Here is a 23,345-nt window from a genome sequence, read left to right on the forward strand (position 1 = left end):
GCACGGACGTTGCCAGGAGAGAGTGGGGCCGGAGCCGGGACATCCGTCCGCGTCGCCGATGCCGTTTCCGGCGCTGCTGCCCTCACTGAGGCGTCCAACAGGGTTGGCTGCAGCACGGACGTTGCCAGGAGAGATGGGACTTGGTTTTGTGGGGAAGTAGATAGTCCCAAAAAGGAAACTTGGCGTGGTGTTACTGCCATGGCGCCCGAAGGGGAAGGGCTGCCTCTCTGTGAACTGTCAGGCCTCAGCTCCGGAGCTGCCACAACACCAACTGGCACACTTTCGAGGGACATATTGCCAGTAGGTTGCATGGATTGCGTAGGTTGCATGGGTTGCACAGGTTGCATGGGTTGCACAGGTTGCATGGATTGCGCAGGTTGCACGGATTGCGTAGGTTGCGCAGGTTGCACAGGTTGCGCAGTTTGCACGGACTGCACAGGTTGCATAGCTTGCGCAGCGACACCTGCGCTAACAATTGTTGGTAGGGTGCCTCCATCTGTTCCTGCCATTGCGTGTCCTGCTGAAGGTAGCGGCTGTGGCGCTTCCGAGACCGTGGCCGGAAGCTCAGTTGAACGCAAACTCTGCCGTGGTGCTGGTTGGCCTGAGGAGCGCGCGACGGGGAAAAAAGGCGCGGGCGCAAATGCGCACGATGGTTGACGCACTTCAATATTCTCACCTGGCGAGCCTTCGTATTCGTGGGGCGAAACGCCAGGACGGGTTTGGCTACAGCCACCCGCTTCACTGCTTCTATTTTCGCTCTCCGTGGGCAATCGGGGCGGCGTGGAGACCGCCAGCCGAATAAACGGAGCCAGCGTCAGCGCTGACTTGCACGGCTTGAATGGCGGGTCCCGTCGGGTCCCGGGCGCGTTGCCAACCACCGGGGTTTCTCTCACGCCACTCTCTGTAGCCTCTGGAAAAGGGCGCGCTGCCGCCAGAGCTGAGAGCGGTGGGGCCGCCGTTCTCTTCGGGGAGCATGAGTGTCTCGTGCATGCCTCCAGAAGCACTTCTTCTCTTTCGCCTTTTTTGCGTTCCTCCGGCTTCCCAGGGGCACCACAACTACCACCGCTTCGCGTGTGAAACAGGTGATGATACCCGTGACAACAGGAGCAGCAGCACGAAATGTGTCGCCGGTGATCCGTCCCGCCGTCAGTGATGTCCACCTCTGTGCCTTCCACCCGCTGCAGCAGCCACGCCTGCGCGGAGGGAGGCAGCGAAAAAGCCGCGCCTCGATCCAGGCGGCCGCCAGCACCGCTGCGGAGGGCAACGTCATCATCGTGGCTCTCGCGCCGAGCATGTGGCGGGCAGCTGCAGTGGAAACCACAAATGGCGCACGTGGTGTGGCTGCTCGCTGCTCTGCCACGGGATTCCATGCGGTGCTGAAGTCGACGACATGCCGCAGCATCCATTTCGATGGAGATGGCAATGGCCGAGGGAGCAAGCGAACCGGATCCAGAGTGAGTAAAAAGGAAGGACAGAGTCGGTGCACACACACACACACACAAACAAACACGCAAACGCCGACCGCCCTCACAGTCTCCTTTTGTAACCTTTTTTTTATTCTTGTGTGTGTGGGTGCGACCCCTTCCCGCCGCGTCGCAAGCAGCCCCTCTCTAACTATAACTCAGGTCTGTCCGTGTCGGGAAACAACGATGGAGCTGAACGGCGAGCTGCTTCCACGCTCGCTCCCTCTCCCCACTTCTGTGTGGATGTGCGTCAGTCCTGCGTTGTCGCTTGGTGCCCGCGGTCACCCACTATTCTTCTTTGGCAAAGTGGAGCACAACAAGCAGAAGAGACGGAGAAAGAAGTACGAGTGACGGCGATGGGCAAGAGGACATCAGGCTAAAGACCAAAGAGAGAGGAGGACCGCAAGAACTGCAGCGCGCCGTCGCCACCGCCCCTTTTCATTTTCTGTTTTTGTTTAATAGGGGCGAATATTGAAGTGGAGACCAATAAGGAGTGCACGCACACACACACACACGCGCAGGCAACGAAAAAAAAAAGGCACTCCAAAACAAACAGGGAATGGCACGAGCATCGGCCCCCATACCGGGGCAACCCCCTTTTAATGGTCAACCCCGCCTTAGCTTCCCCGTCTCTTCGCATCCAACTGTCGCCGTTCTCTTCCTTCGACTCGCCTTAGTTCTTCACCTTGTGCTGTGCCGCGGTCGCCTTCTTCAAGACGTCGTCCGTGTTCATCGCCTCTGGGAGAATCACGTAGCGGATTGTGTTCCCCCGCACCATGTAGGTCTCCGCCTGCACCGGATTTTTCCCCTTTGCAGTAATCTTCACATGGCGCATGTGGGTATTCATGCTTGGTTCCACAAATGTGATCTCGCCAGAGACGATAGAGGAGTTCAGCAGCTCAATCTCCACAAGCGTCCCGCGGAGCTGTTGGAGAAAGCCGATGAGCGTTGAAGTCTCCGATGCAGGCATGATAGCCTTAAGCAGCACGCGCCTCCTCTAAAAGTGTCCTTGGGCCCAAGTACCTCTTTTTTTTATTTGCTTTTACGCCTTTGCTTTTCTATCTCCGCTCCACCGCTCCCTTCGATGCTTCCTTAAAAACGACAACACACACACACACACACAGAAAGAGAGAGGCCCTAAACTGTGGTCAAGTAGAAGAATAGGCACCCAAGCATAGATGCGATGAGAAGAGAGAAATATATATATGTATATACAAATATGTATGCAACTGGGCGATAAATGCATATACGCGCACCCGCACACACGCCAGGGAAGGAGGACGAAAAAGACGTCCAAAGGGCAAATTTAATTTAGGACCACACGTACATTACACAGATATAACAGAGGCATTTTATACGTAAGCATAGATGCATTTAATTAGGGAGCGAACAGGTGAGGAAAAGGGGAACAAAATGCACATAAGTCATATTGTGTGTAGATATATAGAAACACTTCGCAACACAGCGGAGGGAGAAACGAAACGAAAACCACAACTACTAAAAGAGAGGGAGAGTGAGTTAAACAACTGCGAAACAGGGGGAAAAAACACACACACACACAGCAGATACATGGGAGAAAACAATTGGGGGGAGAGGGGGGTGGGGGGAGGAACACGTACAGAAATTTAAGTACATTGTGTTTTCATTACTTCGTTCATTTCCCACCGTTTTCTTGTCATTACGGCTCCTCCCCAGTGGGCGTCACCCACTGGGGAGCAGTTCAGGCAAACCCATGCGACGCACACGCGAAGGGGAAGAGGCGACGGAGCAGTATTACAAGCAAGACTGAAATACAAAGAACTGCAAAAACGAGAAAAAAAAAGAAGAAAAAAAAAGAAGCTGGTGAGGCAATCAGAGAGTCACATCACACGCATCCTCATGGGCAAACGGAAATATAGTTCTCGTCTTTGTTCTCACTCCCCCTCCATTTAACCTCCCGCTGCTCTTTGTGACGGTGCGAGGTCATTTTCAACTTTGTATGTGTCGCTCCACCTCTTCTTCTTCCCTCGCCTTTTTACCCCCACAGTTAGCTGCCGCAGCTCCGTTTCACTAATGCGGTTGCGGCGGTGGGCCTTTCGTCAACGCGGCTGGCGTGTGGCTTCGACTGGGCACATGGAGGTCACTCAGGCTACGGTGCGCGTCAACGAGACTGTCCACCTCAACCTCCTCCAATTGCTCTAGAGCCGACGTCGTGGGGTTGGGACTGCCACCCCGTGACGACGAGTGCCGACGCGACGCGCTGCTAAGAAAGGAGCGCAAAATGTCCAGCCCAAGGCTATGGTGATTGGGGAAGGACATCATCTGCGCGGCGTCGGCCTCCAGCGCCAAGTCGAATTCATCGTTTCCGTCCGTGCTGCCCCCCATCGCATCCCTTTCCTGCAGGGCAGGCTCAACAGCTCCATTCATGGCCGCAGTTCCTCCGCTGCTGGGTCGTCCGGCCACCCGCGCCTGCTCTTCAGTTCCACCGAGTATATGAATAATCTCCGGCGTCCCATCCGCCGAAAACCCGACGGATGGCGGCGGTTGCTCCCATTGCTCCTGTTGCTGTTTTTCCTGCGACGCGCCGAGCCCATTGTGAACCACCAAAACAGGCACCGCCCCCTGTTTTGTAGCATTCGGCAACTTCTTCTTTGACTGCAAAAACAACTGCGACGATGACGCCGCAGGTAGCGTAAAGCCGGCAGTGATGTTCGGGGTGGACATGGCGCTGCCACCCTGTGTGGTGGTCTCCCCATCGACCTGCAAAGTCTCATCGTCTGGGCGCTCGAGGCGCGACGACTCGTGCCGCATCATCTCCGCGCCATTTGCAGCAGCTGACATCGACCACGCATCCTTCGCAGCCGTCTTCTGTGGGTGGCGTTGTCGGCTACGCACGGACGCTGACGACATGGGTGGCGCCTCGGGCGTGCTCCACACCTTGCGCATCAGCACCAGCATCGGGACAAGACCCACAGCACTGCAGGAGAGGACGGTGTAGATGCCATACTTGAGTTGCCCCGTCCACTGGGCCACGTAGCCGCAGACCATCGGCCCGCTGAAGTTGCCCAGCAGGTTATACATCATCTGCGAGAAGGCGGCACCGGCGGGGCGGAGGCGCTCAGGCACAGACGTCACCACCGTCCCGCTCCCCGGGGGAATGATGGCGCCACCACAAAACAGCACAATAGAAATCACGAACAAAAACGTCGTCGTTTCGGTGACGAAAATACAAAGGATACTGAAGAAGGCTGCGGCAGCACCCCACACAAGGACGAACGCGGTCACACGTCGTAGGTTTCTTTGGTAGCCACCAATGCGATCAAGCAGGACGCCACCCACGATAACGCCAATAACAGGGGCGGTGACGACAGCACCCCCAAACCCCAACATGATGGTTTTCATGGATGCATTAAATGGCTCTTCACGAAGGTACTGCGTCACGAAGTTCTGCAGCCCAGTCACAACAAAGTACAACGAGCACATGGCAAGCGTACTACACATATATTCTATATTACGAAACAAGGGTACGCAGGAGGTCCAAATTAATCGCATGTTCGCATGAAGAACATTCAAGACTCGCTCAGCTGCACTCACGTCTGATGCAGCGGCTGCAGCGACTGTGGAAGCAGATTCCGATCTATTTCTGCTAGGTCGATCAATCGAGCGGGAGTCGACGCGCAACAGATATGCCACGGCCGGTATTGTGAGGATGCATTTGATATAAAATGCCCATTCCCAATGAATATTGGTGTAGGATGGCAAAAACGCGCCACAGGTGTAGCCAAGCATAATGCCAAGCGGCACTCCAGCATTGTGTGAGGCCATCCAAACCGACTGACGATCATGCGGGGCAAATATGTCCACCCACACGGGTGCATATACAATGACAAACGATAAGGTGATGCCAATAAGAAACCGACAAAGCAGGGCAAATCCGTAATTTGTCAGTGTCGCAAATAGAAAAGTAAATGCCGTGTGCAATATAAGCGAGCCCACCAACACCCGTTTTGCGCTGTGGTGAGAAAAAAGATGTCCTGACAGTGGGCAGCCAAGGATGTTGCCAAGAAAGACACTCGAAGTGAGTGTCCCCTGACGCACGGTGCCGAGGCCCCACTCCTCCGCAATCCCATTCTCCGCCCCAAGTGCCGCGCTAAATGCCCCCGAGTCAAACGACCCAATAGTCTTGAGTACAGTGAAGAGCAGCAAATTACGCCTCAGCAAAGAGACGCTGATGGGAAGATCAACGTCAAGCGGGTCCTGCGGGTTGATGCTAAGCTCTGGCGTCTTTGTGGCAAGCTCACCTTTCGCCATGGTATCCCGCGCGGTAGCCAACATGTTACTAGAATCCCTCTTATTTTGCATCTTTCGCAAAAGACCCCCTTTTCAAATTTAGCCTCCCCACCGCTGCCGCCGCCTCCGCCGCAATCCAGCAACTCCCCCTCCCTCCCACGCTAACCGTAATAATTTGAATATATTTTTTATAGTTTATTTTACGTTTGTTCCGTACTTTTCTATCCGCTCGCTTCCCTGTACACACACATACACATACACACACACAGACACACACAGACAGAGAGAGAGAGAGAGACAGAACGGTGTTTTCTTCTTCCTCCTCTCCTAGTTCTTGAATTTCGCCCAGAACAGAAAGCAAACTAAACGCAATAGATAAGCAAAACAAAAACACAAAAGCAGTAAACGCAGCAGCCAAAAATAGTACACTTCAAGACTACTGTGTGTGTGCGTGTAACTACGTATGTACCCTAGTGTCTGTGGGAAAAGAGCCAAAACAACAGAAGAACCAGGAAGAAAACAAGAAAGCAAATGCCGGAAAGTTCATACAGCGTGTCATTTCTGTTTTGTTTTTATTCATTTCCTAGACCACAGTGCAGGGCATAAACACACGAATACATAGACTCACACAGATATATATATATATATATATAAATAGGAGGACAAGTAGGTGGTTACGCCACAAGTGGAAGAGAGTGATGCATCCTAGCTGCTGCGCCAGTTATGTTCACGTGGCAGCCTCGTATAGGGCATGGGATCCATTGACTGTTCGCCAGGGTCCATTGCCTCACGCTGCGCGCCGAGGCGGTAGAACTTGGGTCCCTTGAATATGGCGCCACCCTTCTTCTTCTCATAGCGCCAGTCAATGTCCCCTGTGTGTTTGTCACGCACGTGAAAGTTACCATCCATGAAGTAGTCTGTGCTCCCTTCAGCATCCAGGTCATGTACAGTGTTACTACCAATCCCCCACTGGAAGCTCATCGCCACCGCATTACCTTTCTGCAAAATCTGCCGGTCTGTCTCGTTACCCACTGCCATTTCACCCGCCCCCTGTCTGCTGTATTTGCGTCCCAAAACAAGGTTCAAGGGAAAAGTGCGGGCATATGAGGGATCGTACGTCTTTGCCGCATCGAGACGGGCCTGGTGAACGGTGCGGAAGGGATCTTCGTACGTGTCTTCGTTAATGGCATTCCATAACGCATTCTTCTGCGGATGCGGTAGTGGGCGCGCAAGACTGCGACTGCTGCCACTGGCGCCATCTCCCTTTTCCATAGCCGACTCTGTTGTGGAGTGTGCCGAGAGCGACGACCCCGCCGCCTCCGCGCCGTGCACAGAAAGCTCCGCTTCGCCTACGGCGTCGTCGTCGCTAAACCCAAAGACATTTAGAGGTCGATCGGCCGTGCGCTTCTGCCGCTGCAGCAACTCCCGACCCTCACGCTCCTCTACATCATGCTTAAACTGCGCTATCATATCGACCAACCGTGACTTGCGCTGCAAGACTTCCTCGCGTTCCTTCAACTCATACTCCGCCTGCCGCTGTGCCTCGATTTCAAGCTGTCGCTCCTTTAAGGCAGCAACCACTTCGGCACTTGTTTTACCCTTTGCTCGCATCTCCGCCGCCTCCTGGAGGAGGGCGCGCCGCTGCTCCTTTTCTCGCAACTCCCTCTCCTCCTTCATTGCCTTGTGGGCCTCCATCAACCGCTCCCGTTCTCTCTCCATCTCCATTGCGGCCTTAAACCGCACCTGGGCCTGATGCAAACGCTCCACATGACTTCGTTGTAGCTCCGTTCGCCTCGATTCATCCAGGCGTGCGTTCTGATCGAGTAGCTTTTTGTAGACCTCCGCAGCATCATCCAGTTTTTTTAGGTACTCATCGTCCTTCGCCGCCTGTAGCTCGGCCCAGTGCTGTTCACCCGCCAGGCCGTACTTGGCCTTCACGTTCCGCTCCACCTCCAGCATGTTAAGCCTCAAGGCATGGTAGCGGTTCACCTCCTCCTCCGAGACATCCGGCAGCTCCGCGCCCTGCAGCTCGCTTTGCATTTCAGCACGTTGTATGGGTCCCGCAAATCGCAGCTCTCGCTTCGTGTCATACACCCACCGCATGTAGTCGCTCGGCTCACCCGTCAGAGCTGCGGATATCTCACGTGCTGCGGTCTCCTGCCGGGCGGTGTCGCCGCTACGGTAGTCCGCATCAATCTGCGTCCACACCTCACGAAGCCAGGTCATACGCTCCTCCAGGGCGACTTTCATCTCCCGCAGCGTTGCGGCGGTAAACTTCGCTCCGGTGGTCTTTAGCCGCCGCTTCAGGGCATTCTGGATCTCCGCCTTGTGCAGCTTTGCCGCAGCCGCGTATCCGCGCTCAACCCGTTGGTCAAAGGCCTCGTAGCGCTCCTTATGTCGCTTCTCCTTGATGTACGCATCGAAGGCGGTGTCTTCCCCCGCCTGCCATCCCTGCATGGTCGCGAACTGCTCGGCGAGACGAAGACGCCCGGCGTTGATGCCGCTGGAGAGCCGCAGCGTCCGCGAGGCCCGTTGCATCGTTTCCTTTCTGCTTCGTTCCCTTCTCCTTGTCCGCTACACAACACACACACTCACCCTACCGCCGTACGCCTTGTGTGCAGAACCGCCCACACACGCACAGGAGAGAACAGGAACACAGACCAAAAGGAAACCTGGTGGTAATGTGTGTGTGTGTGTATGTGGAGAGAGAAGAGAATCTATGCAGCCCGCCACCTTTTACTCCTCGTCCTCCCTCCCATTCGACATACACCACAAAGAAGTAAAGCAAAAAAAAAAAATCAACTAGAAAAATGGGAACAACAAAAAAAACAAACAAACGAGGCACAGCAAGTGCTCTGCATGCTGAACATTCTCTCTCTCACTCTCTCACTCTCGCTCTCGTGTGTGTGTGTGTGTGCTCATACATTATTTTTTTTATATTCCTCTTCCCTAAAGAGTACACGTTACAAAGAACATTCGTATGGATGTGGCCGCATGTCATATAACAAATACCGGGCGGGGGGACGTGGCAGAGTGGCAGTGGGAGCTCAGCTCCAATCGATCAATGCATCAGCAGGAGCCGCGTACCTCCAGCTCTTTTTCTCCCGCCTCAGACTGGCAGTGCCTCTCGCACAGAAGCGCACACACCGCCCACTCCACCCTCTTCCACGCCCCCAGCGCCAAAGCTGTCGCACCAATTCCCGCAGCTCATGTAAAGGGCCTGGTCAAACGCAACCCAACACACGTGCAGGAAAAAAAAGAGAAATCAAAAAAAAAACAGAGACAGCGGGGAAAGTACTAACAGAAAACAAAAAAGAGAATAAAAAACAACAATGTAGTGAAGGCAATGCGGCCCCAATACTACTTCCTCAAAAGAAAAAAGACTAAAGACACACACACACACACATATATATATATGTAAAGGAGGATATAAAATGCAAGTTTACAACAGTTCTGGCGCTGCATCGAGTCCACGCCAGAACTCAGGCACCCTGCGCCAACGAACAAATGACTATAAGTAGACAAAGCTGTACTTATCCTTGGCTTCCTTCACGGCGATGACGCATTCCATCGGAGTTGGTACACCGCGGAGGGCTTAACTTCACTCACTGACTGTGCTGGGGCGATCCACGACGCTGCCCCGAGCTCAAGCGCCACCGCATCTATCTCATGCGCCTCCTTTTCACCCAGCAACTTGTAGGCCGGCGACCGGCACACCTCTGCATGGCCCAACACGGCCGTAAGGAGAGCGGTTTCCTGTAGAAGTGGGGCATTGTACCTGCCCGCCAAGGAGTAAAACTGCGCCGCGGTATCGTAGTTCACCTCCTCCCGCGCCAAGATGGACTCACAGTACGCCTGAAGCGGTGCAACATCCAACGAGTAAGAACCTAACAAGGTCGCAAACACCGCCTCACGCGGGACAGTGAGCCTCTGCGTATAGAAGAACCGCAACAGCGGTTGAACGGCCAAATGGGGCACAGACACCGGCCCCACCAGAATATCCCGTCGCGTCTGTGAAGGACCACGACCAGCGCCTTTCATTTTGGCCGCAACGGGACCCACCTGAAACGTTGTCTTTTCCCCAGTCAACAACGGCCTTAGGAGGTCGTTAAAAAAAGAACTTGCAGCCACAAGAATGAACGGATGGAGCGAGTAAACGCTTTTTTGTTTGGTATGCGGATCCACAAAAAGAACCGTTACTGTTGCAGAGTTGGCGCTCTCCAAGAGGGACAACAGGTCGGTTTGCAAAAGCTGCATACTGCGTTCATGTGCCTGGTTCAGTTTCTTACGACTACGTGCAAGCAGAGCATCGCAGATATCCATGAGTGGTAGTAGCCCGTATGCGTCTGCAGCGCGTCGTAGGGCCTGCAAGGTTTTCCCTTCCTCCTGCATAGCATGCCTCTGCCCAAAGTCATTTGCGTCCTCAGCATCCTCCTCCTCTTCTTCTTCCTCCTGCTCCAGGATAATGTGGTGTCGCACATCTCCCCAGTAAATATAATCCAGTAAACACTCCAGCTGGTCAGCTGACAGCGGCACCGAAAGTCCTTGAATCCTCGAATTGCCCTCCGTATAGTACGCAACAGCGTGGCTCTGGCGTGTGCCCCCGGCCGCCGTCGAGGATGGTGCCACTGCTGCTGGTGCCGAAGATGTTGACAGTGGCATGGACGCAGTGCTTGGAGAGGCAGCCAATTCAAGCGAAGATCCCACAATGTTATTATTTCCAACGGGCCTAACATGTTCCGTGCGACAGCGAGTGAGATCCTCCCAGAACTTGGCGGCACGTTGCTGCAGAAGAGCGCGATGCACACCGTACTTTCGGTAACTCGCCGTATCGATTACCGTTTCCCCATCCCAGCAACGCGGCAGAACGTACGTGTCGAACATGCTAGTGATGCCGTTTTCACGTACGCGGTGCATCACCGCGGTGAGGGCGGCCGCGTTTGACGCCGCCGAAGAACGCGAGTCTATCTCAAAGTATCCATCCGCCGCGAGAAAGCGAATCATCGTGTTTGACGCGGGCTCGCTGCCTGATGCCCCGCCAAAGACGTGTACAAACCCACCACTGAAGGCCGCACCAAAGGACTTCTTATTAGGGGCCACAATGGAGATATTCCCCATTGCCACTGGGATCCAGCATGGAGCGGCGTCGCTTACAAGTGGCAAAACCGCGACGAAATTGTGATATTTTAGCGTGACACGTTTGCTGTGACCGCTTGTGCTGCATCCACCGACCACCAGCAAGGCCTCGCCGCATGCAAAAAGATGATGTTTTTCCCTAGGAAAGGCGTCCGCACTCACACCGTTGTGAAGCAAGGACCACTGCTGCTTCCTTAGGTCTAGAACCCATGTATCGCTCAAGATGCCCCCGCCGTCGCCGGTTCCCCCATTGATGTACATGCAATCACCAAGGACACAGGCCGCATGAAAGGAGCGCTGTGCAAGTCGCTCTGCCACAACATCCTTTAATGGACTCACTTCAGCTGCGATGGATGGCGGGTCCTGCTCTGAGGTTACCGTTGCCGGAATGTTCTTCTCGTCGCCATTCGCCGCAGTGGCTTTCCCTGCGTGAATGCGTCTTCTCCACTTGTGGCTATTTAATGAAAAAACATAAACATCCATCGATGCCAAAGTAAGATGCTGTGCACCGTGCGAAACCCTTTGATCTCGCCTCAGTGTTCTTCCACCAAAAATATACAAGCGATCATCCCGAATCACCATCGAGTGTCCAAAACGCGGGGTCGGCTCGTTTTTGTTCTGCACGGATATGCTGCTGTACTCCCAGAGACACCGCCACTCCTGGACGCAAGTATCGAAGCAGTAGAGGTCGCCAAGAATGCGCGTTCCACGGTCCGTTGTTCCCCCACTGATGTACAACCACCGCCCACCAGAAGCACATGCCGCGTGGTTTGTTCGAGCGGCAGGAATTACTCCATTGGAGACAAAAACAGGATCCCATGAAATATGTTGTGTGTCATATTCAAAGAGAGACGCCGCTTCACCCTCCTCTATGTCCATTCCACCGAAAAGAAGCAGCTTGTGCCCCTGCATTGGTGTCAAGGTGTGCCCCCAGCGGGCACGAGGGGTGATGCCTGCAGGGTTCATGTATCTGGCACACATGAGCGGCAGAAAATTAACTTCCCTTTGAACGGCTTCGCCGACGTCGTGCGCCACCGGCAACTTTGACGGTGAAGTGGGCAATTTTCCCTCCGCCCGCGGCTCCGGTTGCTGCGGCGACAAATCCGGCTGCTGAAACCCTTCTGTGTGCTGTTGTAAAGGGTCGGCGACATCGCCTCTCCCCTCCAAAGGCATCCGCTGAAGTAAGGCTCCCACCTCGCCCCCAACAAGCTTGGGGCGAAGAAACCCCTTCGTCGACGCAGCTGCCACACCCTTTCCAGGCGATGCGGCATCCCCAGTATTCAACGGTGGCAGTCGTTCCCACAGCGGGACCACCGCACGTCGACTGTCGTTTGTTGTGTCCGCGTATGTCGAGAACTTTGGCTGACCAAACTGGGCAGAATAGCGGGAGACAACACCATCCACGTCGCTTGAGCCACGCTCGCGCCGCGAAAAAGGGCGATCGCCCTCCTCGTTAGCCGAGATGGGGGTGCTGACGACGCCCTCCAACTCATGCAGTAGCGCCCTTATTTCACTCGCATCGACGGAATCCCACATGAATGCCGAAGTTCACCACAAATCCCTCGCGTGATGCGTGACGACGTGTCTGTGTGGTCGTGCGGTTTTCTTTCCCTCTTCGCCCTCTTCGCGTTTCTGCCGTTTCTTCTTTAACTCCCGTTGTGTCTCGCTTTTTCCCCCTTGGACCGTGTGCGGGCAAGAGAAGCAGATGCGTATGTGCTGGGTCCTCTTGTGCGACGGGGATTCCGGTGCACAGCGTCTCGCCAGCCGGCCAGCGGTACCACAAACGGTAAGCCCAAACCGACAGACACTGCACGGTTTCCCCTTTACCCAGACACCCTCTTTCAGTCACCTTCGCTGTGTGTGTGTGTGTGCCTGTGTGCTTGTGTGTGCGTTTTCGCCTGCATAACACGAAAAGGAGGAAAGCAAAAAAGGAAAACAAAAAGGAAAAGAAAAAAAGTGCGTGGACGAAAAATGCAGGAGGAAAGGAAGGATAACTCACAAGACCACATGCCAATAAGAATGTTTTGCGTAAAGGCAGAATATACATATATATATATATTTATTTAGATATAAATTAGTACATGCCATGCATGCACACAAAGAGATACAGTAAGTGAGAGAGAAACAGGCGCATAGAAGAAGACGCTGAGTAAAAGCGACAGATAAAAAGAACCGAGAGAACAAAAGTAAAATAAATGAGCCCACTTTCTCCAAACTTAACCGTTCTACTCTTCTTCATCGCTGGCTTAGCAGACGCGTACATGAATCTCCCCACCTTCGTGTCACGTTGACTGCAGCGGGGAGCAACAAGTGAAGACCTCTTCCCCCTTCTGCAGGGCCTGCTTGATTTTCTCAACGCTCTCATGGGACGCATACTCCACCACGACGCGGGGCCCCGCCACCACAATGCTGGAGACACTGCCAAAGCGCACAAACTCCTCCCACAGGCATCGCTCGTCGACACCCATTTCTTCCGCTTCTCCAGTTTTCTTCAATACGGCAATAAAAACGCACTTGGGCGGGTTTACCTTGGTATTGGCTCCTCTAGCAATGCTCGCGTTGCTGCAGTTGTTACCGCCGCCCAGCATCGCGAGACCAACGGGCTTTCCACCAACTGTAATCACAGATGGTGTCTGTTGGGTGCAGGAGGGAGGTTGCGAGTGCGGGTGCGGGTGCTGCACTACTGATTCCGATGCTGGCGGCGGCGGAGTTGGTGGTGGTGGTGGTGGTGGTGGCGAAGCATAACATGTGCCTGGATACGTGGAAGCCACATACTGCATTGTAGGCACTGCTATTCCTTTGTCTGACGCGCCTGCCACATTTGCTTCAGATGTCACTGGAAGTAACTTCACAGCAACACCGTCAATGAGAACAGATGGGTAACTTAGTGCGGCGCACCTTGACGCCGCCTCAAATGTCTCGTAAACCACCGTGAAGGATGCACTGCGTGGCTCAAGATCACAAGAAAGGAGGGAACCGAACTGAAGCAAGTAACTCATGAGACACTGCTTGTCAATAGTAAACCCAAGAGTGTAACGCCCCACCAAAGTCCTTGTCGGAGCTGCGGCTGAGGTTATGGCCGCTTCTGCCGATTGATACGATCCACACCATGTGGCCGCAGCAACGGCACCAGCCGGTGGAGGAGGAGGTGGCGGCGGCAGAGGAACTCCGATTCCATTGTACGCAGCCACGGGGAGACCATTGTGGCTGGTGTGCGACTCCTGCTTCTGCTCGTGGCGATACCGCCGTCGCGATCGTTGGCGTCTACTTCGCGGTAACGAGCTCTGCGAGGACGCGGCAGAGGAACTACTAGAGCTGTACGAAGACCGCCTCGAACGACGGCGACGCTCACGTCTGTGGTGGTGACGGTTTGCGTGCTCTCTTCGGCAGGCAGCTCCATCACGGCGGTGAAGCTGCATCTCTAGAAAGTCGCGTCGACGCGTGTGCGTCTCTGTGCCGTACATAGCGTGGGGTGCGAGGGCCAAGGCGTCCTGCTGGTGCGCCTTCTCCAGGTGGGTGACAATGGCGGCGATGGGAAGCTGGTGCTCCGGGTTCAGCGGGCAGCGCATGTAGCCTGCCGGGAGCGGCTGTCGCTCTGCACGATGCCGCAACAATCGCTGCATTTTCTCCGCAAACGTTAACGGAGAAGACGCATCCACCATTTCACACCGCCTCGCTGCCGCCGCTGACCGCCACCAGGGAACTGGAAACGGTGCGAGGAGGAGGACGCACCCACAGGGAGAGAGAGAAAAAGTTACGCAGGAGGAGGTCTATATCCTCCCTGCACCGTTGTTCTACAGAAGCACCGGATCTGCTTCCTCCACAGCGGCCTCTTTTTTTTTTGTGTGTGTGTGTGCTTCTGGGTTCTTACGGCACCGTTTCCCAGCGGGGCAGCAAAGACAAGAAGAACAAAATAATAATAAAAACGCCTAAAGCTCTACAGGCTGTAGCGAAAGCAACAAGTTCATATGTTCTGCAAACTTTCTCCGGAGAGGCACAAAACAAAACAATAAAAGTAACACCGCGGAAAAGCGCGACACTTCAACGCGCTGTGTGCGTGGGTGTGTTCGCCGCCATCTCCACGCTTCTTTCTTCACACACACTTCCGCAGTCAATAAACGCTGCACAGGAGCACAAAAGTAAAGTGAGAAGGGGGGGGGGAAGCCCTTTGCGGGGCGCGAAGTCGGGCGGGTTTGAAATATTACAGTGACGGGAACGCACAGTGGCAGTACCAAAAGAATTTGGAGGGGGCAGCTTTGACGTGCGGTGGCGAAAGGGGAGGAGAGAACGGCGAGAAGAACGGCAACAGCGAAGCCCCAAACGCAATGCAGTAGCAAGAAGAATAATTCAAACAAAAAAAAAGCACACGAAATAAGCACTCACACACACAGACACACACATGAAAATGTAAAAAGAGCAAAGTTAGCTAAGGTTTCACAGGCGACATGTTTATGCTCATCGGCAAGAGCCCCCCCACACGCGCAGCAGCTGCGCCATATGGCCCAGGCACAAAATCAACCCGCACAACGGTTGACCCCTCAGTGGGTATGGGAGGGCCGTGAGGATGTGCAGAAACATGGCGTGGGATACATTCCACACTGCTTTATCATTTGTTTCCTTTTCCATTCACGTTTTTATGTTGGACTTTCGTTTGTTGTTGTTGTTGTTGCTGTCTTTTCCCACCCCTGCCACCCTCGCCCTCACCAGCTGTTCTGACTTTCTACGGCTCACTCATCGCGCTGCTATCCCTGTTGGCACGTCACGACCTCTGCCTCGCAGCGCGCCATTCTCGCGTGCAGCACAGTTCAAGGCACGCCTGCTGACACACCCGCCCTTGTCAAACTGGCGAGAACTCCCCGCGGCTTTCGCGACCTCCTTCGCGGCGCACAGACCACTTCCGCAATGGCCGTTGGTGTGCTTCTTGTCGTCCTCGTCCACTACGCTGGCGGAGCGGACCGGCGCCGGGAGGGGCCTGCGCACATGCATGCAGGCCTCCCAGAGAACCCCGGCAAACACGACGAGGAGGGATAACCACTGCCCAGCAGCCACCTGATGGCCGTGGACGACGACCGACAACACCACGCTTCCCGACTTCCGCAGCAGCGTCAGGGCGGTCAGCGTGAGGCTCCCAAAGAAGGAGATGGTGCGGAAGACGAAAAACTGTCCGAGCGCGTTGAGAAAACTCATCTCAATGACGTCCTTGAAGGCCTCCGGGTAGCGTTGAAAGAATTGCCATGTGCGGGAGAGATCCTTCAGTGGGGCGACGTCGCGAAGATACCAGCGGACGCAGGCGTCAACGCTGGAAAGAACGTAGGCCATCGAAGAGGCGTTTGAGACAGCCGTGCTCGTCAACTCTTCCGCCTCGAGAATCACAGTGGCCAAGGGATGGAGTGCCTCTAACGCAATGAGCACAATTAAGAGCCATGTGCCGGTTGCAAGGTTGGTGAAGAACATAAGCTGATTTCCCCCCCACTGCAGCCGCTTAACGAGTACATCCTGCGTGGAATTGGTGAATCCGTCCGTGACGAGGTTGAGGAAGAGGAGCAAAAACCCTACCCAGGTGGTTACCATCGCACCGTCGCCTGTCTGCCTCTCCCGGTGCGGAGGCTGCTCCTTACCCAGCAAATAGAAACAACACACACCGCCTGTGATAATCACACAAGCCGCGCACTTACTCAGAGAATATCGTGTGCCGTGCCAAAAGAAACCAACCAACATTACAGGGACCATCTTTGACATTTTAGTCGCGAGCACAACGGGATACGGCAGGCGTCGCATCGCGGCATAACCCATACTAGACCCGAACGCGTTTGTAAACCCCATCACTGTCGTCAGGCGGAACACGGCAAAGTGGTCTGCCTTGGACGCCGTCACGGACTCCGCCGCTAACAGCTTTCCTTTCGCCGTGTTTCTTGACGTCGCTGCCGCCGTCGTCGCATTTTTCAAGGCGGACACCGTCGTTGCCATTCGCACCGACGCCGCAGCCTGCGAGCGCCGCAAAAGTTTGGCGGACAATTTCTCCAGCAGCAGCAGCAACGCCCCAACAAACGTCCCCGCAATGGCCTGAACGAAGCCAATCACAAAGACAGTAGACAGCTTCGCCATCTCTACGTGCTCCTCAGCCGCCACCACCGCACGGTATGGCTTCGTCACGACACGCTCCTGTTTAATGGACCAGAGGCCAAAGCAGACGTAAATGCCGCTGACGCAGACGAACACTTGAAACATCACAAACATGACAGACAGTGGCGGGGCGGCGTCCTTTTGGCCGATGCTCGTCTGCTTCTTTGGCTCCTCTGCCCCCTTCTGCTGCGGCTGCGGGCCGTGGGGCGCCGTTACCCCGCGCATCTTAAGAGGTGCTCTAATGTTGCCTTGCGTGTGTTCCTCGCGAGAAAGGAGGGCGTGCGCGTGCATGCTCAGAGAGAGCGAGAGAGAGAGGCGGGCAGAAGGTAGCGAACGCCAACCCCAGCAGCGATGGAGTAGACAGAGCAACGGACCAACCCAGCAAGCAGGCATGCAAAAAAGAAAAGTCACAAGGAAAAAAATCGATACAAGATAGATAGATAATATATATATAACGGTGCATGCAAAGCGGCAAACCAACAACACAGGAAGAGAATGCCGGCGCGCGTCATCGCCCCCCCCCCTTTCCCCACCCCAACCCGGGAGCAACCAAGGACGGCGAGGACACAACAGACACCTCCCCCGCGGCACTCTGCCAAAGGCCCACATACAGGAAGGAAAGGCAGCACACCCCTGCCTTCAGTTCCGACTCACTCCCTCTCTCTATGCATAAAACGGGGTGAATAATGAGCAAAACTCGTTCAGTCAACGAGGGAGACATCAATGGATGAAAGAGCGAGAGACGCAAATTTGAAGAAGAAAAAAAGACGTCTACATTGATACCTCAAGCCCAAACCGCGTGTCAGCCCCACGCATGTGATGCACGCCGAGCGTCAAGAGTAGATCCTCAAATATTTTGGTGGTGATGCCGGCGCCAAAACGGCCAACTTTGTTAATCCCAAATTTCAGCTGTGTTTGTTTGGCAAAGGCAGGCGTTGCATCCACCATCATCGCGGCCTCGTAGTCCGTTTCGCCATCGTGCATCATCGAGGAGGCACTCAGGCGGAGGAGACCGTTACCAAAGGACTTGCTTACCCCAATCAATGTACCCAAATCCCGCCAACTTACGTCACCGAGGAAGAGCGTACTTCGACTCCTTGCGGTTTCATCTCCGGATTGCAACAGCCTGTTGTTTGACATGAGCGTCTGCACCACGAGGAGACGAAAGGTGTCGTGGAAAGATCCGGATGGTTTGTTATGAACGCACAGAGATGCTAGAGTGTCACCCTCCACACTGCCCATTGGATGCTGCAGCGCAAGAGAGACGCACAGCGAGGGTGGGAGCACCGTGGCGAGGGAACCGGGCAGCAGGGGCCCCACAGGTATACACCACGAGCCATCAATGAGCAGCGGAGTGCGACGTAAGGTGTCCGTCTGTGTACTGTCGTGGTTATCCTTTGCGTCGCTTCGCGAAGGCCCTGTTGTGGTGCGCAGCGAGAAGGGACCAACGCGCAAGCCAACTCCGTAGCGCTCCAGAGTGGGTGAGAGCAAAACCTCCAGCACACCAATGGTGCCGGGCCGACCGCGAGACGGCAGAGCAGCAGATGAAATAAAGCGGCGTTGGTTGCCTAGTGTCTGAAGGCGCGCCGCGTGAGACACTTCAGTCCCGTTATCACTGTCGCCTGTGTTGTCGCTGGTGCCCTTGTCTCCGCCGTTGGTGGTAGTCTCCGCAGACCCCAACCGCAATGGGAGCCGCGCACGCAGGTCACATACGACCTCTCGCCTCGTTGAGAAGGCCACAGCGCCGACATGTCGGTTTTCCACATTTACCGCCCACTCCCCATCCTCCTCGCACACAAAGGACGTTTTGGTACCATCCGTCTGCTGGCGAACAAAACGCAGCTGCCGCTGCTCTGCGCCCGCGTAAGGGGCAAAGTCGCTGAAAGCGCCACTTATCATCTCCTCGATAAAAGGGCCTTCTAATCCGGCCTCCCACCAGCGCTGGAGAGCCAAAAGCATGACAATATTTTCACTACCTTTTTTTAAATTATTATTATTATTTTTTTTTTTTGCCTCGAACGCGTTACTCCTCAAAACCACCTTGTCGCTCCCCTTCTTTCTATAAATATATCTGGCGTTTAAAACAACCGTTTATTTCCGTAATTATATTGTTTGTTTCCCCCAGGAGAAATGATCTATCCACTTTTGTCACACAGGCACACACAAACAGCTTGAGTCTATCTCTTTGTGCGCACGTGCAACGGGGAATTTGGAGGCGGGGTCGGTGGGGGCGCCAAGGAAACCCACGTGCGATATGTTCTCAGCACACTCCCCTTTTGCACCTCCGTCTCCCTGGGCCACCACTCTCCTCCGTTCCTTGCACAGTCCAGCAACCCACACACCCCAGAGAGCAAAAGGAGAGGCAAAGCCGCAAATGTGTGTAGTTGCCCTCCAAAGAGTGCCAAACGGTAGACGCCAACGTCGCACCTCCCACAGAGCCACGATATGTTAAAAAGAAAACAAGTACGCAGTGATGCCACCTTGCCACCACCCCATACTCTCACTTTTTTTTTTTTTGTCTGCTCTACTCCAGGGAAAGATGTTCCCCTCTTCACCCCCCTCCTCACCTATGCCTTTTTTTTGTTGTTGAACACTTTTTTCTTTTCACTCCAGCTTTCAGTTCTCTTTTCTCTTTTTCTCGCCGCCGCCGTCGCCGCCAATGCACAGAGGTCCCCTCTTCTCGCTCCCTCGCCCGCCCCGCAGCCACACGAACGGAAGCTGCAATCATCTTCCCCACTGGGACTTCTGATCTGCCACGGGGTCTTCGAGGGGGGACCCCCCAGGACCCGTGCGCGGCACAAACTGCGTCTTTCGCTGCTCTGGATGCGTCGAGGAGGCAAAGCGATCGACCCCTTCCTTCTCCGAGACGCGCTCCACGTCGGCTTCGTCCACGCCGGGCACCTCACGACCCGACACAAACGTCGCTGCGAGCTCCTTTTTGGCCTTCTCAAAGGCGTAGACGTACGTGCGAGCGTACTTGCCGCCGAACTCCATGCCATTCACGCCGCAAAACAGCAGCACCTGGGCCTGCTTCGACAGCGGACCCAGACGAAAGGCGGTGAGTGTATTGTGGCGGTCGTGTGCGCTACGCAGAGCCCCTTTAGCCACAGAGAGTGCTTCCTCGATGGAAGTTGTAGCAGAGCTGTGATCGCCAGTACTAAACGTGATTGACTCTGCCGCCCCAGTGCCATTCACCACGCATGTCGCGGCGAGTCCCTGGTTGTTATCGAATTGGCCCTCTGCCGCAAGCACGGAACAAAGTTCTCTTCCGTACCGCACAGCTGCTGGATACATTTCGGGCGTCAGACTATGCGTACCTCCCGCTGAAATACTCGTCACGTCCAACATCTCATTTGGAAACCACCACTCCCTTTCCTTCGCCATCGCCCGATCGAGCACTTGGCGGCGCGCCTCAGCCCACTCCTCCTCATTTGCACCCGGATGGTGCAACTCCCAATGGGCGCGGCACGAGGGCTCAATCGCCCGCTGCACCTCCGTCAGTCCAGCCTCTGCGCAGCTCTGATGGAACCGGTCGCCGCGAAGCAGTTCCAAAAAGTATTCCATAAAAACATCGCCCTCCGCGTTCAGGACCTGGCCCGCCTCGAACTCACATCTCATCGGAACGTCCAGTCCTGCCTCGCGCAAAAACGCACAAAATGCAACAAAGTTAGATGATGAAATATCTGGAACCTCAGACGTAGACGGCTTCGCCGTCTCAAAGAACTGCTGCACAAGTTGGGGAATGGCGTCAAACACGCAAAACGGCTTTGAAAACGCCTCACTGCAAAGTGCCGGATGCAGTGTGGGATTCATTTCCACGTCAAATCCACGCACACGCACACGGTACTCACCCTGAGGGAAGGGCACGCCCTTGGCGTCTGTGTGTGGAAGATACAACTCAGTCGTCTGATTCACGTTGATTACGGCACGGTCGTCCAGCATGACCACAAACTCCCAGGCGGACGCAGCTTCTTCCTTCTCCTTGTTGGCTTGCGCGTCAGTGACAGCAGGAGCCGGTACGGCGTCTTCAATACGTTGGTAGAGCGCGGTGGCATACTGCTGCACCTGTGCCAGCGCCGGAACCGACCGCACCATTTCCTCAACCCGCAGCGTCTCCTCCCCGACCGCGTCACGTTGGTGCTTCGCCTCCTCCACTGTCACACGCCGCCAGAGGGACACCTCCACGAACGCGTGACGTTTAATTTCTTGGATTTCCTTCACACACTGTGCCGTCATTGCAGACCCCGCTGCGGCAGTTTTTCGCTTGAGTGCGTCCAGGTGCGGTGTCGGCCAGTCGTATGAGACAACACGCCGTGCACCAAGTGGCCACATCGTTACGGCTTCGTGCGACTCCTTCGCCCTCGCCGCCTCAGCCAAGTCTGCGCCGGTCTCAAGGAGCTCCGATGCCACGGCAGAAACCACGACTCCCTTTACAGGCGTCGTGAGACGCCTGTGGTTGGCACGTAGTTGCTCTATTTTGGCACGCCGACGTTCACCAAAAGGACGTGCCGCATTTGTCACGACACTCCGCATTAAATCCTCCGCCTTCGCAAGATTTGCAGCGCTAAGCAGCAGCGGTCGCTGTATCGCGTAGGCCATTTCCACCCCGTAGGTGGAAAACAAACCGACGAGCGAGCGGCGGAACTTGTACGGCGATGCGTAGTCTAAAGAGCTACTAAGCGGCTTCGTTGCGTAGTAAAGCGTCGCGGTGGCCGCAACCTCCTTCAGCGATCCTGCATGAAAAAAATGGAGCTGCCGAGATGCCGTTGTCGTGTGCTGCGTCACCGTTGCAGCCCCGAATTTGGCGTAATGCAACTGGCACCAAATGTCGTTAATGTGCGGCTTAAACCCAGCCGCGGCCATATCCAACTGCCCCCGCGCCACGGCATCCACAACGCCTTGCAAAACCGCCTCGTAGGGGGTGGCGTCATACAGGGCCTTTCGTGCGGCGGCGCTGATGGCGCGCACGCGCTTCTCCGTATGAATGTGCTCGGTTTCCACCTCTTCACAGCGGATTGTGTGCGTCCAGAAGTCCAGTGCGGAAAAGCTGAGCCCGTCAAGCGTGGCTGTCATGAGCTGCATGATGGCATCGTGTTCACTTTTCCACTCGGCTGGAGCGGTGTCGCCTTCGCCGTCAAGCGGTGGGTCAAACTCACCGAGCTCCACCTGCTGCGCCCATCGCACAACTTCCCTCATGCAGAACTCATCCTTTTCGTGTGGGGCGAGCGCGGACCATCCACGGCCATTGAGACAACGCCGATGTCGCTGCAGAAGCACTTTGCCAACCTCTGCAAACACCGCCGCAACTCGCTGAAGCACTTTTTCAGGCGTATTCCCCACCTTCTTCACGTCCGGAGCGAGGACGTCCGCGAAGAACTGCTGTGCTGCATGCGAGAGTGGAACAAACCGCTCGGCCCACTGCGTGCGGCGTGAGCCCTCGTAGTGCCAAACACTTGGGGACGGCAATGGAATAAGAGAGAGGGTCTGCTGCTGCAGGGCATCGTGGAAGGCAAGATACTCCACCGGATGCGCCTGTTTTAAGGCCCGCTCAAACTGCCGCAGGTTTGACACCTTTTCTTTTAAAAACCTCTCCGCCATGTAGGCGCGCTCGCGAAACACGGTATCCTGCGACCACTTTGTGTCAGGGCGGTCGGCCTCGTCAGTGAACACCTCTGGTGCATTGACCAAACCAACGTGATTGGCGGCCGTGCGGCGGGAGTGTCGGAGTTGGCCCAGATAACGCCGTTCAAAGTACGATGCCCACACCGCCGCACTATCCTTGACGTGCTCTGGGGAACCAAAGACCATGTTTGTTCCCATGTAATCCTCCACAACCGCGAACGGCGAGGTTGAGCGTGGCAATGACAGAGGCGAAGAAGAGCCATCTGCTGCCATTGTTGTCGTCGTCGTCGTCGGCACACGTCTACCAGCATGAATGATGGGAAGTGCGGTGTGCAGCACCGGATCGTTGCCAAAGCGTATCCACGCCGCAACGGCATCGCTCACATCCGCAATCGGTACAGAAGGGGACCACAGAGTTCGGGTCTCGTCGCTCTCACGAAGCGGCGCAACGTGATCCACCGCCGGATCTGGCTGCCAGATGGGCGTGTAGAGGCGGTGCTGGAGACGAGTACAACGCTGCACGTGAGGCGGCAACGCCGCCACGAATCTCCGCGCACGCATCATGTATGACTGGACTTTGCTAAAGGGAGTGTGTGTGTGTGTGTGTGTGTGTGTGTACTTGCCAACCCACCCAAGCACATTGACACACACACACACATACACACAGACGGGGCAGTCAGGGAAAGAGAGAGGGAAACCACATAGAGCGAGGCAGGATCGCACATGCGTGAC

General features: G+C 55.3%; 9 protein-coding genes across 9 annotated transcripts in view, besides 27 other annotated features; 1 reads left to right on the plus strand and 8 right to left on the minus strand.

The window, feature by feature from the left end:
- Tco025E_01127 (uncharacterized protein) overlaps nt 1–1,406 on the minus strand; it is a gene marked incomplete at both ends in the record, with an annotated part of 1,575 nt that extends 169 nt beyond the window's left edge. The window contains one exon of the mRNA XM_029368065.1: nt 1–1,406. This exon is cut by the window's left edge and continues 169 nt beyond it. Coding sequence (XP_029231801.1) covers nt 1–1,406 — 1,406 coding nt within the window.
- A 77-nt stretch (nt 1,407–1,483) lies between these two features.
- Nucleotides 1,484–1,516: a microsatellite.
- A 443-nt stretch (nt 1,517–1,959) lies between these two features.
- Nucleotides 1,960–1,978: a microsatellite.
- Nucleotides 1,979–2,022: 44 nt separating this feature from the next.
- Nucleotides 2,023–2,415, plus strand: Tco025E_01128 (uncharacterized protein; the record flags this gene model as incomplete). The annotated part of the gene is made up of 1 exon (XM_029368066.1): nt 2,023–2,415. One exon carries the CDS (start codon nt 2,023–2,025, stop codon nt 2,413–2,415), a length of 393 nt encoding a protein of 130 aa, XP_029231802.1.
- A 149-nt stretch (nt 2,416–2,564) lies between these two features.
- Nucleotides 2,565–2,586: a microsatellite.
- Nucleotides 2,587–2,660: 74 nt separating this feature from the next.
- Nucleotides 2,661–2,688: a microsatellite.
- Nucleotides 2,689–3,267: 579 nt separating this feature from the next.
- Nucleotides 3,268–3,301: a sequence feature (A-rich).
- A 211-nt stretch (nt 3,302–3,512) lies between these two features.
- Tco025E_01129 (transporter protein) lies at nt 3,513–5,804 on the minus strand (the record flags this gene model as incomplete). Its single annotated transcript, XM_029368067.1, has 1 exon — nt 3,513–5,804. The coding sequence occupies one exon, from the start codon at nt 5,802–5,804 to the stop codon at nt 3,513–3,515; it is 2,292 nt and encodes a 763-aa protein (XP_029231803.1).
- Nucleotides 5,805–5,834: 30 nt separating this feature from the next.
- Nucleotides 5,835–5,865: a microsatellite.
- Nucleotides 5,866–5,973: 108 nt separating this feature from the next.
- Nucleotides 5,974–6,032: a microsatellite.
- Nucleotides 6,010–6,034: a microsatellite.
- A 47-nt stretch (nt 6,035–6,081) lies between these two features.
- Nucleotides 6,082–6,129: a microsatellite.
- Nucleotides 6,130–6,364: 235 nt separating this feature from the next.
- Nucleotides 6,365–6,389: a microsatellite.
- A 48-nt stretch (nt 6,390–6,437) lies between these two features.
- Nucleotides 6,438–8,270, minus strand: Tco025E_01130 (trichohyalin; the record flags this gene model as incomplete). The annotated part of the gene is made up of 1 exon (XM_029368068.1): nt 6,438–8,270. The coding sequence occupies one exon, from the start codon at nt 8,268–8,270 to the stop codon at nt 6,438–6,440; it is 1,833 nt and encodes a 610-aa protein (XP_029231804.1).
- A 144-nt stretch (nt 8,271–8,414) lies between these two features.
- Nucleotides 8,415–8,434: a microsatellite.
- Nucleotides 8,435–8,505: 71 nt separating this feature from the next.
- Nucleotides 8,506–8,569: a sequence feature (A-rich).
- Nucleotides 8,570–8,602: 33 nt separating this feature from the next.
- Nucleotides 8,603–8,632: a microsatellite.
- Nucleotides 8,633–8,649: a microsatellite.
- Nucleotides 8,650–8,983: 334 nt separating this feature from the next.
- Nucleotides 8,984–9,065: a sequence feature (GA-rich).
- A 56-nt stretch (nt 9,066–9,121) lies between these two features.
- Nucleotides 9,122–9,138: a microsatellite.
- A 143-nt stretch (nt 9,139–9,281) lies between these two features.
- Tco025E_01131 (uncharacterized protein) lies at nt 9,282–12,404 on the minus strand (the record flags this gene model as incomplete). Its single annotated transcript, XM_029368069.1, has 1 exon — nt 9,282–12,404. One exon carries the CDS (start codon nt 12,402–12,404, stop codon nt 9,282–9,284), a length of 3,123 nt encoding a protein of 1,040 aa, XP_029231805.1.
- Nucleotides 12,405–12,723: 319 nt separating this feature from the next.
- Nucleotides 12,724–12,760: a microsatellite.
- Nucleotides 12,761–12,777: 17 nt separating this feature from the next.
- Nucleotides 12,778–12,824: a sequence feature (A-rich).
- Nucleotides 12,825–12,907: 83 nt separating this feature from the next.
- Nucleotides 12,908–12,943: a microsatellite.
- Nucleotides 12,944–13,150: 207 nt separating this feature from the next.
- Nucleotides 13,151–14,530, minus strand: Tco025E_01132 (uncharacterized protein; the record flags this gene model as incomplete). Its single annotated transcript, XM_029368070.1, has 1 exon — nt 13,151–14,530. The coding sequence occupies one exon, from the start codon at nt 14,528–14,530 to the stop codon at nt 13,151–13,153; it is 1,380 nt and encodes a 459-aa protein (XP_029231806.1).
- A 714-nt stretch (nt 14,531–15,244) lies between these two features.
- Nucleotides 15,245–15,268: a microsatellite.
- Nucleotides 15,269–15,519: 251 nt separating this feature from the next.
- Nucleotides 15,520–15,541: a microsatellite.
- A 58-nt stretch (nt 15,542–15,599) lies between these two features.
- Tco025E_01133 (solute carrier family 35 (UDP-galactose transporter), member B1) lies at nt 15,600–17,282 on the minus strand (the record flags this gene model as incomplete). The annotated part of the gene is made up of 1 exon (XM_029368071.1): nt 15,600–17,282. The coding sequence occupies one exon, from the start codon at nt 17,280–17,282 to the stop codon at nt 15,600–15,602; it is 1,683 nt and encodes a 560-aa protein (XP_029231807.1).
- Nucleotides 17,283–17,286: 4 nt separating this feature from the next.
- Nucleotides 17,287–17,306: a microsatellite.
- Nucleotides 17,307–17,412: 106 nt separating this feature from the next.
- Nucleotides 17,413–17,445: a microsatellite.
- A 317-nt stretch (nt 17,446–17,762) lies between these two features.
- On the minus strand, nt 17,763–18,950 carry Tco025E_01134 (uncharacterized protein; the record flags this gene model as incomplete). The annotated part of the gene is made up of 1 exon (XM_029368072.1): nt 17,763–18,950. One exon carries the CDS (start codon nt 18,948–18,950, stop codon nt 17,763–17,765), a length of 1,188 nt encoding a protein of 395 aa, XP_029231808.1.
- Nucleotides 18,951–18,968: 18 nt separating this feature from the next.
- Nucleotides 18,969–19,002: a microsatellite.
- Nucleotides 19,003–19,630: 628 nt separating this feature from the next.
- Nucleotides 19,631–19,649: a microsatellite.
- Nucleotides 19,650–19,715: 66 nt separating this feature from the next.
- On the minus strand, nt 19,716–23,174 carry Tco025E_01135 (uncharacterized protein; the record flags this gene model as incomplete). Its single annotated transcript, XM_029368073.1, has 1 exon — nt 19,716–23,174. The coding sequence occupies one exon, from the start codon at nt 23,172–23,174 to the stop codon at nt 19,716–19,718; it is 3,459 nt and encodes a 1,152-aa protein (XP_029231809.1).
- Nucleotides 23,175–23,202: 28 nt separating this feature from the next.
- Nucleotides 23,203–23,230: a microsatellite.
- Nucleotides 23,231–23,238: 8 nt separating this feature from the next.
- Nucleotides 23,239–23,282: a microsatellite.
- Nucleotides 23,283–23,345: the final 63 nt, after the last annotated feature.

The sequence above is a fragment of the Trypanosoma conorhini genome (genome assembly GCF_003719485.1).
Source record: "Trypanosoma conorhini strain 025E chromosome Unknown Tco_14.4_contig_00034, whole genome shotgun sequence".
Lineage (NCBI taxonomy): Eukaryota > Euglenozoa > Kinetoplastea > Trypanosomatida > Trypanosomatidae > Trypanosoma > Trypanosoma conorhini.